Here is a 12,755-nt window from a genome sequence, read left to right as displayed (position 1 = left end):
GTGCCAATCTCCCGCCCCCCCGCAGCGAACGTCGAGCTCTGCGTCTGCGTCTGCTGTCCCATCAGCGGCTGACGACGGCCGCTCGCGTCAGTTTAGGTGCGCGCGCGCCCGTCCGCTCGCCCGGGCCCCCCGCCTCTCGCGTCCAAGAACTTCGAAGCTCAAGCACGCTGGGCTCGGCCTTCGACGGACGATGCTGGCACTCGCCACGCGCTGCCGCCACGTCTGCGTCGTGCGCACCCGTCTCCGTCCATCAAGTTCTCCGTTCCTGCAATGTCCACGGTGCGCCCGGGGCGCACGCGCGGGCGCATCAGCGCGCCGCTGCCGCTGTCTCTCTCGCGCGCGGTGCACGTCGTGCGCCCGCAGCTGGCGGCTGCTACCGCTGCCATGCGCAGAATCTGGATGGATGCCGTCACACGGCTCGCCACCGCCGCGCGCAGGCCGGCCCTCGCCGCCGCTGGGCGTGCGGACGTCAGGACGGACGGCATCAGCGGCGGATCGACGTCCGCCGCAGCGGACGAGGGCACGGAGATACTCACAGCTCTGGCACGAATTCATCGTCACCAGCAGCGGACGAGGGCGGTAAGTAGGCACTGAAGAGGCGCGAGCCAAGAGCGAGTGCACGTCGCGCACACGGACACGGTGCGCATCGGGTAAGTATCGGCGCGCGGGTGTCGGTGCGCGCCCGCCGCTCGACCCTCCGTCGACGTCCGTCCCGCCGGACATGTGCAGACTCTGCGTCCGCCGATCACGCGACGCGGCGACGACTGCTTCTGCGGAGAGCCCGCCCGAGCGCCGACGTAGTGCGCCGTCTTGCTGTCCGTGCGTGGGCCGACGAGCATCTCGACCAGCAAGTACCGTCACGGCCACGACATCCAACTTCAAGGACATTGTCATCGCCGCACACCTGCAGGGCCGACGCGCTCGATCTGCCCTGCGCACGCGTTCGATCGCGATCGAGCCGCCTGGCCACGGCGTCTGCGTCCGCGGCAGCGGCAGCGGGGGAGGCGATGCGGGCCTCGACCGTCGGCGGATCGCAGAGGCTCGCATCGACATCAGGCGCGAACTTGGAAAAAGCTCGAGTCGGCGCGGGGTCATGTGGGGCGCGGGCGTCGTTGTGCCGTCTGCCACGGCCCCTCCCGTCGCCCGCACGGGGGCGCCGCGGAGGAGGACCGCGCTGGGGACGGCCGAGTCCCGACGTGCGCGCGCGCGCGCGCAGAGGGAGCGGGGGGCAGATCATGGGACGCGGGGCTTGTGACGGGAGAAGCGGGGGGGCGCGACGCGCGCGATCACGGCTAGCCGAAAGCAGGAGACCGCCAGTCTGGACGAATCTAAAAAGGCAAACTCGCCAGGCAGATCTGGGCGGGGGCGAAAGGGCGAAATCCCGCCGGCGCAGGTGCCTGTCCTCCGGCCGGCCGCTCGGGCTGTCCGCCACCGTCCACGCTCGGAGCGTCCTCCGCGACCTCGACGCGCCGCCCGCCCGGCCGCTCGTCGCGCACGCCCCGCGCCCGCGCAGGCGCAGAGGCAGGGCCGGGGGCGCCGCGGCATGGGCGGACGCTCGCGGGGGGCACGCTCAGTGCCGGGGACGGGCGCACGCGGCCTTTTACCGCGTTCTCGAGCCCGCGTTCTCTGCGCGCCGCTTCTCTCGCTCTCTCACCTCCTCCTCCGAGCCGACCTATAACGCCCTCGCCCTCCCCCGCGCCGCGCACGCACGAGCCGCGCCGCGCCCCCCGCCCAACCGCCTCGCCTCGCCCTGCTGCCTTGCCTCTCCTCCGCCCGCACACGCACGCTCGCTCGCACGAAGCCGCCTCAGCCGCAAAGCTCGAGCCCGCCCTCGATCGCCGTCCAGGACGCTCGCCTGCCCCGGAGCCTCGCCCCGCCGCTTCTCTGCGCGTCCGCCCACGCCCCCGCTCCAGCTTCTCGCTCCGCCGCCCCGGCGCACGCCGCAGCCCGTGCTCGCCGCCTCCGCGCGCCTCGCTCCGCCTCTGTCCTCTCTGCCACCACCACCACCACCGCTCCCTCTCTCCTTCCTCTCTCGTCCACCCTCGAGCTCTCCCCCGCGCCCGCGCCCACCCGCACCCGCACCCGCACCCACACTGTCCACCGTGGCGGCCGTACTTTCCCCCACAGCAGCCCTCGCTCTCGTCCCCTCCCCCGCCGTCGCCGTTCTCGCCCCCTCGATGAGCCGCTACCACGCAGGCGCGCCGTTCCCGCCCCTGCAGCTGGCGCCGAGGAGCCGCCCAGGGCCGAGCGCGAGCGGGACGGGTCCCCCGCGGACTCGGAGGCGTCCTCGGGCGCCGCGTTCAACGCCCTCCCCGAGCCTGGCGCGGACGAGGGCGCGCAGCCCGGACCTGGTGCGTGTTTTCTCTATTTTCTGCGTTTTCGTGCGCAAGCGGCGGGGGGCGCTGACTGTATGCGCGTTCTTCCCCTCGTCTGTCTGGTGCGTTCCATCCGCTGTCGTTACCTCGACGGATTCGGCGGCGGCGACCTCGACGGGGAGTACAGACGACCCGTACCACGCGCTCACGTCCCAGACGCTAAACGCGGACGGGACGCCGAAGCGACCGATGAACGCGTTCATGATCTTCGCCCGCAAGCGCCGCCCCCAGATCTCGGCCGCGAACCAGATGATGCGCACCGGCGACGTGAGCAAGATCCTCTCCAAGGAGTGGAACGCGATGGACATGGTCCGTGCCCGTCTCTCTCCCCGAGCCCGTCCGCTCACCCTGCTTTCGGTCTCCTCTCCCGTCGCCCAAAACTTCAACTTCCCGCGCCCGGAACTCTCCTCACGCCCACGCCCACGCCCGTCTACTACACGCGCGAGCAGTCGGACAAAAAGTTCTACCTGGACCAGGCCAAGAAGCTCAAGGACAACTTCAACTCAAAGTACCCCGACTACGTCTACCGCCGCCGCCCGAACAACTCCCGCAAGAAGCGCAAGCCCGAGCCGAGCCACGACGACGGCCCCGACGGCGGCACCGCGCTCGACCCGGACGACCCCGGGTACGACGAGACGTCCCCGGTCGACGGCGACGACGCCCTCATGCTGCCCTCCCCGCAAGACGCGCAGTACACCCGCCCGCCCGCGCACGCGTCCCTCGCCGGCTTCGGGCAGGACTCCCACGCCGGAAGCGGCGGCGGCGGCAGCGGGTGCTCGTACCCGTACCAGTCCGACTTCCACCCCCCTCGCGGGGGCATGGGCGACCTCAGCAGCCTGAGCGCGTACGCGTCCTCGGCAGGCCCGCACTCGCTCTACCCGCACCACCAAAACCACCACCAGGCGCCGCAGCAGACGTCGTCGTCGTCGTCGCTGTACGGCCTCTGGGACCAGCGCCCGCGCAGCGGCAGCGGCGCCGTCGACCCCGCCGCGCGCGCGAACTGGCCCGTCCTGCCCGCGCTCGACATGTCCTCCGTCGCCGGGCGACAGCCCTCGCGTCGGTCCGCTGTTTCCGCCGCTGCCGGCGCACCCGCCTCCGGACTCGGCAACGGCCACGGTCCACCACACGAAGCCGGACCCGTACTCGCCGCAGGTGCCCGCGCGGCCGTGGTCGAGCGCGACGTCGACGAGCTCCTCCTCGTCCTCCGCCGGCTACGGCGGCGCGCACACGCCGAACCCGAACCCGCCGAACGCGTTCCCGACCCTCACCTCCGCCTTCTTCCCGCACGAGTCCCCGGGGACGAAGGCGATGGACCTCGCCGCCGCCGCCGCCGCCGCCGCCGCCTCGTCCCCCGCCTCGGACTTCTACTCCCCCGGAGGCCTCACCGGCGCCGGCCGCCGGCCGTCCGCCGAGCACCAGGTATCCTCCCACTCGCACTCCGCGCACCCGTCCCACCACGGGCACGGCACGGGCACGCACACGCACACGGCACGGACAGAGCCAGAGCCCGTTCTCGCCCGCGGGCCCGTGGTCGCAGTACGGCGCGGCGCGGACGGCGGCGGGCCAGGGCGCGCGCGCCGGCCTCGTCTCGCCCTTTGCGCACTCGCCGATGCAGCAGGGGTCCCCCGGCGCCGGGGACGGCGCGCCGCGGAGTGCCGCCGCGGCCGCCGCGAACCTCGCGAGCTACTGGGACGACCGGTTCGGGGGGCGCTGAGGACGTGCAGGGCGAGGCTAGGGGGGGACCAGGCGGAATTGGGGATCGGTCCTCGGAGCCTGAAGTTTGGAGTTTGGGGCTGGAGGGGGGGGGACGGAGTCCGAGTTGCGCCCGAGCTGCCGGGGCTTCTGCGAGGTCTGATAGATCTCCGCGCCCCCCTCCGCCGCGCGCGCGCACGCGCGTGGCCCGGGGCTGGGGGTGGTTCGCCCGTCTTCCCCGCGCCGCTCGCCCTTGTGCTCGTCCGAGACGGGGGGGCTCCGCCTCGCCTCGCCTCGCCTCTGCCCCGTCCGTCGCTCGGGCCTCTCACGGGCCCCCCTCGCGGTTTCGTGTGCGTCCTGCGTCTCGTTGGCCTACGCGCGTCCGTGCTTCCTCTCTGTATATGATACTGTAGTTCACTCATGCATGGACTAATGGCGGGCTCGCGATGGTCGCCCTTGTCGTCTTTCTTCTTCTAACCTTCACCCCGTTTTCCCCTGTCCACTTCCCTCAACCCCCCACCCTCCCCCCGCCCCGCCCTCTTGTTCGCACTCACTACACGGATTTCACTTTCGCTTCCTCCCCATCGTTGCTCGCCCACGCTCTCGGATCGCTGCTCTCCCGGACCTCCTCTGCTCGTCTCCCGTCGTTCTCCGTCTCTACGTACACAGGTCCGCCCGCAATCACTTATACAATGTACCACGCCCCCGCCCGTAGCACGCTATCCTCTATCAGCTCTATGCACATCGCACCGTCCCCCCCCCCGCCCCGCTCTCTGAGTGTCCGTCGTCGACCTCGAGTCATCCCCCGCTGCCGCCGCGGCCCGTCGCCCGCGGGGCGTCTCGTGACCCGCGCGCGCGCCCTCGGACACGTCTTCCCTGTCATGGTTATCCCCTCTGCCGCTGGGCAGCATGTGCGCAGGTGCAGGTGCAGGTGCACGGGCTGGCCAGACCCTTGCGTCGTGCGTGCGTGCGTGCGTACGTGCGTACGTGTTCTCGACCCCAGTCACGACTCAGCACGCAGGACTCGTCCGCCGCGCGCTCGTCTCGCGATCGAGCGCTGCGTGACGTGCGCCGCGCGTGGAATTCCGACAGGTCCCTTGCAAGGCCGCGTCCGGCACGGTCAGGCGCGCCTCCGTCGCCGCACGCGTCGCGATCCGCCAGGCTTGGCTGCGGTCTGCGCGCGCGAGTCGGGGACGGCGGGGGTGCAGTACCTCCGTCGTCCTCCAGGCTGCGGGGTGGATGGAACCCGAGCCCCGCGGGCTTCTGGGCCGGTGCATCCCAAATATTGTTTCCCATCCATCGTCATCGGCCATCGGTCATCGGTCGTCGGGTGGGTGGAACGAGCGCCGGTTTGCTTTGCGGCGGACCTGGACTTGCGACTTGGACTCGGGGCTTGGAACTCGGGACTCGGGACTTGGAGCGTGCAGAAAGCTAGCCAGCGCGCGGTGCGCGGTGAGGCCGGGGCGATGACGCGCGAAACGAGGCGGTCCGAGAGGCGCGGCGCGGCGCAGCACCGAACGGCGTTCGCGGGCGACGGGCGGCAGCACCTGCTGCGCGCGCACGCGGCTCGCAGCGTCCCCCCGCGCGTGCACTGCAGGGTCGTCCATGCGCGGCCTTCAGCTTCAGCGTCGCGGACGGCGAGCGCACGGGGCTGGCTTGAGTGCGACATCCTCCGATCCTCCGACCCGACGCGGGCGCAGACGGAGTGCTTGTGCGACTGTTGACGGTGCCGGTGCGCATGGGGGGACGCGTCGTGCGCGTGCCGCGCCGGGGTCGCGTTCGCGGTTACGGCTCGTCGTGCGTCTGCGCTCGGGGCGGAGAGTCCCGGATCGCGGCGTTGGCGCACGCTGGGGCCGAGTCCCCTCGGGGGGCTTCCACGGAAGGCGCGCAGAGGATTTGCAGAGGGCCCGGGCTGGAGACGGGATTCAATGCAGACGAGCAGATCCTGCCCGCTCCCTGGCGAAGCCTAACGGATTGCTGCTGGGCGAGTGCGCGGGCAGACGCGGCGGTGGACTGACCTCCGGGGCCGGCGCTGCGCGCAGGGCTTCGCATGAGAGAGTTGGGCCCGAAGGAGCACGTTCTCGGGCGTGCGCATGCGCGACGGACGGCTGCGCCGCCGCTCTATCGCCCGCGGACCCATGCCTAAATGTTAACGTCGCGGCAGCAGAGCCTGTCCTCGGCGGTGGGCGCGGTGGGCGCAGGAAGCGCGCATGGTCCGCACGGACGTGGGACGCGACGCGGCCGGGGGCGGACTCGCTTGCCTCTTGGAGGAGAGGGGCGAGCTCCCACCGGGGGCCTTCTCGTCGACTCCCGGCCCAAAAGCTTTGCCAGGGGCGCGTCTGAACGCGAGCTCCGTCCTCGGAGAAGGAGAAGTGGGACCGATCCCAGGACAATGTCGCGCTCTCGGCGCCTACGCCGCGCCGGGTCTTCGAGGGCTGCTTCGTGGCCCCGTCCGACGGCGCGAGTGCGCGCGGGCGTACCTCCGCCGACGGGCACGCGGCTGGGGCGTGGAGCACGTCACGGCGGGAGAACGATCTGGAAGAGGGGGAGGTTAGCGTCGGCGCCCGCGCGGGCACAGCTCCTGCGTTCTGCGTATGTATCGTGCCGTGGACCAACAACGCCGCTCGGGCCGACGGACGTGCGCACACAACGCGACAGTTCAGTCGGCTCGAGGTTGAACGTTTGCCCGCGCGGGAGGGGGGCGCGGATAAGCCCGCTGGGATGTGCAGATCTGATTCAGAGTCCGGGGCGATTGATGACATACAGTGGAGGAGCGAAATACGCGGCGGCGCGACGCTATCTCGATAAGTTCGACGGTTGAGGTACCGATCGCTCTCGCTCCTCGCGCGCACGGTGGCCAGTTGCTCGAACGAGTAAGGCGGCGGGGGCGGGGGTGGGGTCCGGGGAGCGCCGCGGTCGTAACGAGCGTCGGAAACAGCGGAAACTTTGGTATCTAGGGGCCGTGATGCGTACTATTGCTCTTCAGTGGCATTGATGCCGAGGGCCTGTGTCATTGCTGTGAGGAAGGAGATGAGCTGAAGTGAGTTAGGCCGAACGTACACGGTTGATAAGCCTGAAGAAAGACGGTAAAGCACTTTCAAAGTACCCCCGATAAACCTGTTTTACCCAGCGTTACAAGCAAGAGGCAGAGACGTTGCAAAGTCTCAACCCAGGTGGAGTTGGTGATAGAAAGAGCGTAAAAGGGAGTTTTTACTGCCGCCGGCCCCGTGGCAAATAGGCGCACATATCCGGCAACTCTCAGTTCCGGGGCCGAGCGCAGCCTTCGGCAAGCGCATCTCCCAGCGCGGTGCATCAACACGACAGCGCAGCATCTTTTCCTTTCTCTTTCACCTCCAACCAACACTGTACCCAACATGGTCGCACCGTATGTTGAACCGGCTGCGGCGAAATCCACCTCGGTCTTCAAGGAAGACATCTTCAAGGGCAAGGTGCTCTTCTGCACCGGTGGCGGCTCTGGCATTTGCAAGGGCATGACTGAAGCGATCGTAAGCAGCCGCAAGCTCAATGCCTCTAATAAGCTGACCTCCTTGTCATTCAGATGAGGCACGGTGCGAACGCCACCATCGTTGGCCGCAAGTGCGTATTCCGCCGTTGGAGCGTCGTATCGTCTAAAATCCACTTGTTTGGCAGGCTTGAACGACTCCAGGAAACCGCGAAAGAGCTCGCGGCTGCTACCGGGCAGGAATGCCTCGCGACCCAGGCGGACGTAAGACAGCCGAAGCAGCTCCAGGATGCGGTTGCAAAGACGATCGAAAAGTTTGGGAGAATCGACTTCGTCATCTGCGGTCGGTCTTCTCCTTTGGCACGCACAGCTCCTGGGACTGATCGCTGCTTCCACACTTTACCCAGGTGCGGCTGGGAACTTCCTCGCGCCGATCTCCAGGCTGTCCGAGAATGGCTTCAAGACCGTTATCGAAATCGACGCGGTGCGCACGGTCTCCCGCGGGTGAACGTAGAGGCGCGCCGAGCTGATGTCCGACGTGCGAACAGATTGGGACGTACAACACCATCAAGGCGACGCTCCCCCACACTCGCGCCTCGAAGGGGTCGTACATCCACGTGAGCGCGACCCTGCACTGGAAGGGTACGTCCGGGCGCACCCCGCCCCTCAGGGCAGTGCAGCCGCAACCATTCTGACCGACGCCACCACAGGCACCCCGTACCAAGTGCACGTCTCCGCAGCGAAAGCCGCCGTGGACGCGAGTGAGTGGGAGCCCTCGGCGACGGGCCTCAGTTCTCGGGAACTCACCGTCTTCCTCTCCCAGCCTCCGCGGTGCTCGCAGTCGAGGAAGGCCCCCACGTGAGTCTCCCCCCGCTTCTACTTCGACCGCCGCGCACTCACACCCACACCCACCCCCCTTCCCTCCCCCACCGTCTCACGCAGGGCGTCCGCTCGAACGTGCTCGCGCCCGGGCCCATCGGCGGCACGGAGGGCATGGACCGGCTGAGCGCCAAGGGCCCCGACGCGGACCGGTACGGGCTCCACTACCCGCTCGGGCGCGACGGCGAGGTCGCGGACGTCGCGAACGCGGCCGTCTTCCTCTTCTCGCCCGCCGCGCGCTACGTCTCCGGCCAGGTCTTCGCCGTCGACGGCGCGTGCGAGCACGTGCGCGGGATGCAGCTCCCGTACCCGACCGCGGTCCTCGACCCGGACGCGGTCGCGCGCATGATCAAGCCCCGGCTGTGAGCGCGCGCGCGCGCGCGACTCTCGTGTTGGACGGGGATGACGGCGGCGGTTGAGCTCCCCTCCCGGGGGAGCGGGACGGCGGGCGTACGACGGTGAGGGCGTGTGGGTGGATACGAGGATGTTCCGCGGAGGGCTTCTGGGGCTCGCGGGCCACCGGGGTCTCGGGCACCGCACCGTCGGGACGGAGGCGAGCCTGGACGTGCACGTTCCGCACTGTTGTATCTCGCGTGTAATCCGACCGTGTCCTCATGCAGCTTCGAACCCGTGCTTGGGATCCGTGTCCGCATGCGGCGTGAAGCTCGTGTCCGTTTCGGTGTGGCTAGTGGTAGGTCTACGACAGCGTGGGACGCTCGACCGACGGCGGTTACCAGTTCGAGTGGGGGACGGAACGCGGAAACGAAGCGTTTCACACCCGTCTCGACGCGCGAAGCCAAAAAGCCGCGACGAGCCGTCTCGAGCCACGCGGCCGCTGAGCTGGAAGACGCGAACTGCCTCTCCCGGGGAAATTCGCGGAAGATGTGGTTACGCTATACAATACAACATCCGCCTAGGAGCACCGTGCCCGAGTGCCATCGACATACGTAGGCCGAGGACCAGGCGGCAGCCTCCTCGATCACTTGACCTAAGAGCATCGACTTCCCCTACCGACGTCGCTGCTTCGTCGGAGAAGTCGACCCCGGACTCGATGCTGAAACATTCGCAGGGGAACCGCGCCGAGACGTCGGCGAGCGAGGCATTTGTGCGAGCTCGGTGCGCCGCCGGCCGCGGCGGGTGGAGCGAGAGGCGGAGAAGGACCGGGGTGCCTTGCCCGTGGGGCGCCGGCCGCTCAACAGGACGCCAGAGGACCCGGCGGCGCGCGTCGTATCGGCACGAGCTCCACCGGCGACGCTGGCGAAGCCCCGCGTCGGAAGAGGCTTGCCGGCAGGAAAGCGTCCAGCGACGGCGCGCGCGGAGGTCAGGAGAGCAGCGGCCGGGGTGTCTTCGCTTGTTCGTGCTGTGAGCGCAGGAACGTCGCCGTCGGAGGGTGCGTGGCGGCCGTCAGCTGATGGGCGACGTGAGAGGCACGACCGGGCGGCGTGGTGGAGGAAGGGGAAGGGCGAGAAGGGCGGGCGCGCTGCCGTACGAGGCGCAGGGACCTGGGTGGGGTGGCGAGGTACGGGGTGGCCGCAGGGCCGGTGGGCCGTCGGTCGAGACTTGAAGCTTGACATCACGGGCCAAGCGAACGGTGGTCTTGTGCCATGAGGAGGACGGGGACAGAGAGCGACGTGCCCCAACCTCGGCAGAGGTGATCCCACACGGCGGTCGAGCGGCATGTTTGCGGCTTCTGCAAGCACCGAGACAAAGATGTTCTCCTGCGTGGGCTTCGTGCGATGGTCGGAGGGGCTGGATATGGGATCGCCGACCGAGGGCCACGCTCGACGCCGCTCCGAGGTAAGGTAGGTTTGATGGGGCGTTCCACGGGCGACGCGGCCGCATGGGATAGTCGGAGATTGGAATCTACGGCCCGGCGACGAGATGTGCTGGAAGGGAGGGCAAAAAGGCGAGAAATCCAAAGAGTGAGTTTGAGCCAAACTTCGACAACGGCGACCTGGCCGGCGGCGGCGCGAAACGGACTGGTGCCGCCGATACGCAGGAACAAGGGGTGAATCCCTGTAGTCACGTTTTGACAATCAGCATCAGCATCGAGTGGACTCTTCCGAGCACTATGCGGAAGGTTCTCTTACCCAAGTCGCATGGCGTTCGTTCATGTGCCACGAGGGAAGATGGATCGGCTAATAAAAGTCCGGTCGTCAGCTTCCTGAGTCCTTGAGGTGAGAAGAAATTTCCGGAGACACTGATGAGAGAAGTGGAGAACCAGTGGGTCAGCGGCAATATCGTAATGGGAGGACGCAGACGAGGGATCTCAACAAGGAGAAAACTCGGAGAAACCTCCAGCTTAAGCAAGGCGACAAGTCGTGTGTAGAAGAACACTCACGCCTTCTAGATAGACGTTAGAGGTTGAAGGCATCGGTGACGCGATGTGGGTGCGGGGACGCGCTTCGGAACGCCGAAGAAAGCCCGAGCGTTGGGATGTGTTGAAGCGTTGCAAAGCAAAATGAGTATTGAATCTGACGATATCGATCATTTAACCTTGAACTTCATGATGCTATGGAGAAAATAACCTTTCGTCTTCAAGAATGACCGATTCAACTATTCGGACATGTTCCGCTTGTCGGTACTGGAGTGGTAATCCAGGGGTGTGGAACAAATCGCGGTAGGACCTCTTCTCTAGTGCTGGTGCCAGAAAATCAAGGTTAATAAGCTTTAGAGGACTATTAGAACAACACACACGACGGCGTGAGCAACAAAGCGAGATATTAAGCTGAAAACCAGACCTGGAACTACCTATGCGCTGAGTGAGCATTGAGCACCCTCCGACGAGAATCAATGCATGATTTGGTCGAGGCTGGCGTGCTGATTACGCCACCTCGTGAGAACAGTTTCGGTTGTCTGTAATCAGATTGAAAGAACGAGGTCGAGAAACCAGCGAAGGATAAACCTCGGTGATAGAGGTACACCCAGCGAGCGAAGTAGTAGCAACCCTGGGGATGGGCGTCATCGAAAACTGTCATGCTTAACTTCGGAGTTGAGCGCAGTGAGACTCACCGAGAAACCACCGAGCTGGGGCGGAGTTTCCCTTGGGCAGGTAAGGGGTGGCGTATGGACAGATGGACTAGAGCCTACTAGAGCTCGGTGGGATCAATATTTTCACGAGGACGGACGTTCGGTTCGAGTTGAAATTGATGAATCGGCGACGAATGACGTGGATATCGGAGTTTAAAACTGGCACTAAATACATCACCTAATTGAGACTCCGATACAATGACCAGGTGAAGGACCCTTCGCGAATACTCCGATGCACAACACGCTGGGCGCGCTCGAGCGTACCTACTACGACCCTATATAACTCCGTAATCTGCCCCACTCTTCCCGAAGAACTTGCGGATGTCCCCGACCAGCGCCTCCAGAACGTCGTACGCCGCGGAATGTCCGCCCTTCTCGTGCTGTTTCGACTCGAACTTGAATTTCCGACAGCCTGAAGGAGCTTGCGCAGGGAGCGGCCGAGTACGTCTTTTGAAGTAGGATACACAGAACTGGATAGACGTCCACTCCGCGCGTACCATCGGGGAGTAGGCCCGTCGGCTCCGGTAGATCCTCAGAGACCTCAGACGCGGGGGCCCGCGCGAGAACCAGCAGATGAAGACCCACTCGAGCACTGTCGTTTGTTTCCGAGTACAGGTCGCTGTTATTTTTCGGCTGGCTGCAGGCGGGGGATAGGGTGCTCATCTTGGTCGCCCTCCCACAGATACGGGTCGCTCCAGCCGACGTCGTCAGCTTCTCATATATACACGCGAGGAGCCCGACGGGGGAGTTGCTTGTCCGCTACAGCCTGGCCCTTCTTCTCCGCTTCGGTGTACGGCGTGATCAAACAGATATGGGAGATGTCTCTTGGCTAGAGGCGGAGGCGTTCCTCTATGAACACATTCAGTAACCCAGAGACGGAAATGTGAGGCTCACATAGCGAGTTTGGAGAGCCGCGCTTGAAGGTGCTTATGGGCGTAATACTTGGACAGAATGGCTGAACCTACAGGACGATTGAAAGCACGGGTTTCCAGACTTCAAGTACGCACGGCGAGTCCCCAATCACCTCATTGAACGACTAAGACACGTTGAGGCGGCGCCGGGGCTGGGCTGCGCACCATATTTGTCATATCCCAAGCTGACCATTAGCTTGTTTGCGACATCGGCGTATCGGCGTCCCCCGAAACCTGTCTTCTTTGGAGCCTCTGAGAAGCAGAATCCAGGCAGGCTTAACGCAACGACGTGAAAGCTGGGGTGCTCCTCCGACTTCTGAGTCAGCAACGGCAGCATCTTGCGGGCCTGGAACATAACGGAGTCGCATCTTAGTTCACGACTCTTGTATAGTGCGCGCAAGAACC

The 12,755-nt window shown here is 66.2% G+C and overlaps 3 protein-coding genes across 3 annotated transcripts; 2 read left to right on the top strand and 1 right to left on the bottom strand.

Moving 5' to 3' along the window:
• Nucleotides 1–270: 270 nt before the first annotated feature.
• Nucleotides 271–4,089, top strand: BXZ73DRAFT_107909 (uncharacterized protein; the record flags this gene model as incomplete). Its single annotated transcript, XM_048017031.1, has 6 exons — nucleotides 271–579; nucleotides 1,811–2,351; nucleotides 2,503–2,684; nucleotides 2,825–3,442; nucleotides 3,507–3,794; nucleotides 3,874–4,089. The coding sequence occupies 6 exons, from the start codon at nucleotides 271–273 to the stop codon at nucleotides 4,087–4,089; spliced, it is 2,154 nt and encodes a 717-aa protein (XP_047871474.1).
• A 3,352-nt stretch (nucleotides 4,090–7,441) lies between these two features.
• BXZ73DRAFT_56866 (NAD(P)-binding protein) lies at nucleotides 7,442–8,775 on the top strand (the record flags this gene model as incomplete). The annotated part of the gene is made up of 8 exons (XM_048021521.1): nucleotides 7,442–7,573; nucleotides 7,627–7,664; nucleotides 7,719–7,873; nucleotides 7,938–8,014; nucleotides 8,079–8,172; nucleotides 8,241–8,291; nucleotides 8,354–8,388; nucleotides 8,473–8,775. The coding sequence occupies 8 exons, from the start codon at nucleotides 7,442–7,444 to the stop codon at nucleotides 8,773–8,775; spliced, it is 885 nt and encodes a 294-aa protein (XP_047871473.1).
• Nucleotides 8,776–11,714: 2,939 nt separating this feature from the next.
• On the bottom strand, nucleotides 11,715–12,102 carry BXZ73DRAFT_82705 (uncharacterized protein; the record flags this gene model as incomplete). Its single annotated transcript, XM_048023780.1, has 2 exons — nucleotides 11,715–11,851; nucleotides 11,937–12,102. The coding sequence occupies 2 exons, from the start codon at nucleotides 12,100–12,102 to the stop codon at nucleotides 11,715–11,717; spliced, it is 303 nt and encodes a 100-aa protein (XP_047871472.1).
• Nucleotides 12,103–12,755: the final 653 nt, after the last annotated feature.

The sequence above is a fragment of the Epithele typhae genome, assembly GCF_022376455.1.
Source record: "Epithele typhae strain CBS 203.58 chromosome Unknown BXZ73scaffold_130, whole genome shotgun sequence".
Classification (NCBI taxonomy): domain Eukaryota; kingdom Fungi; phylum Basidiomycota; class Agaricomycetes; order Polyporales; family Epitheliaceae; genus Epithele; species Epithele typhae.
Note: the sequence above shows the minus strand (reverse complement) of the source record. Positions and strands in the feature narration are given on the sequence as shown.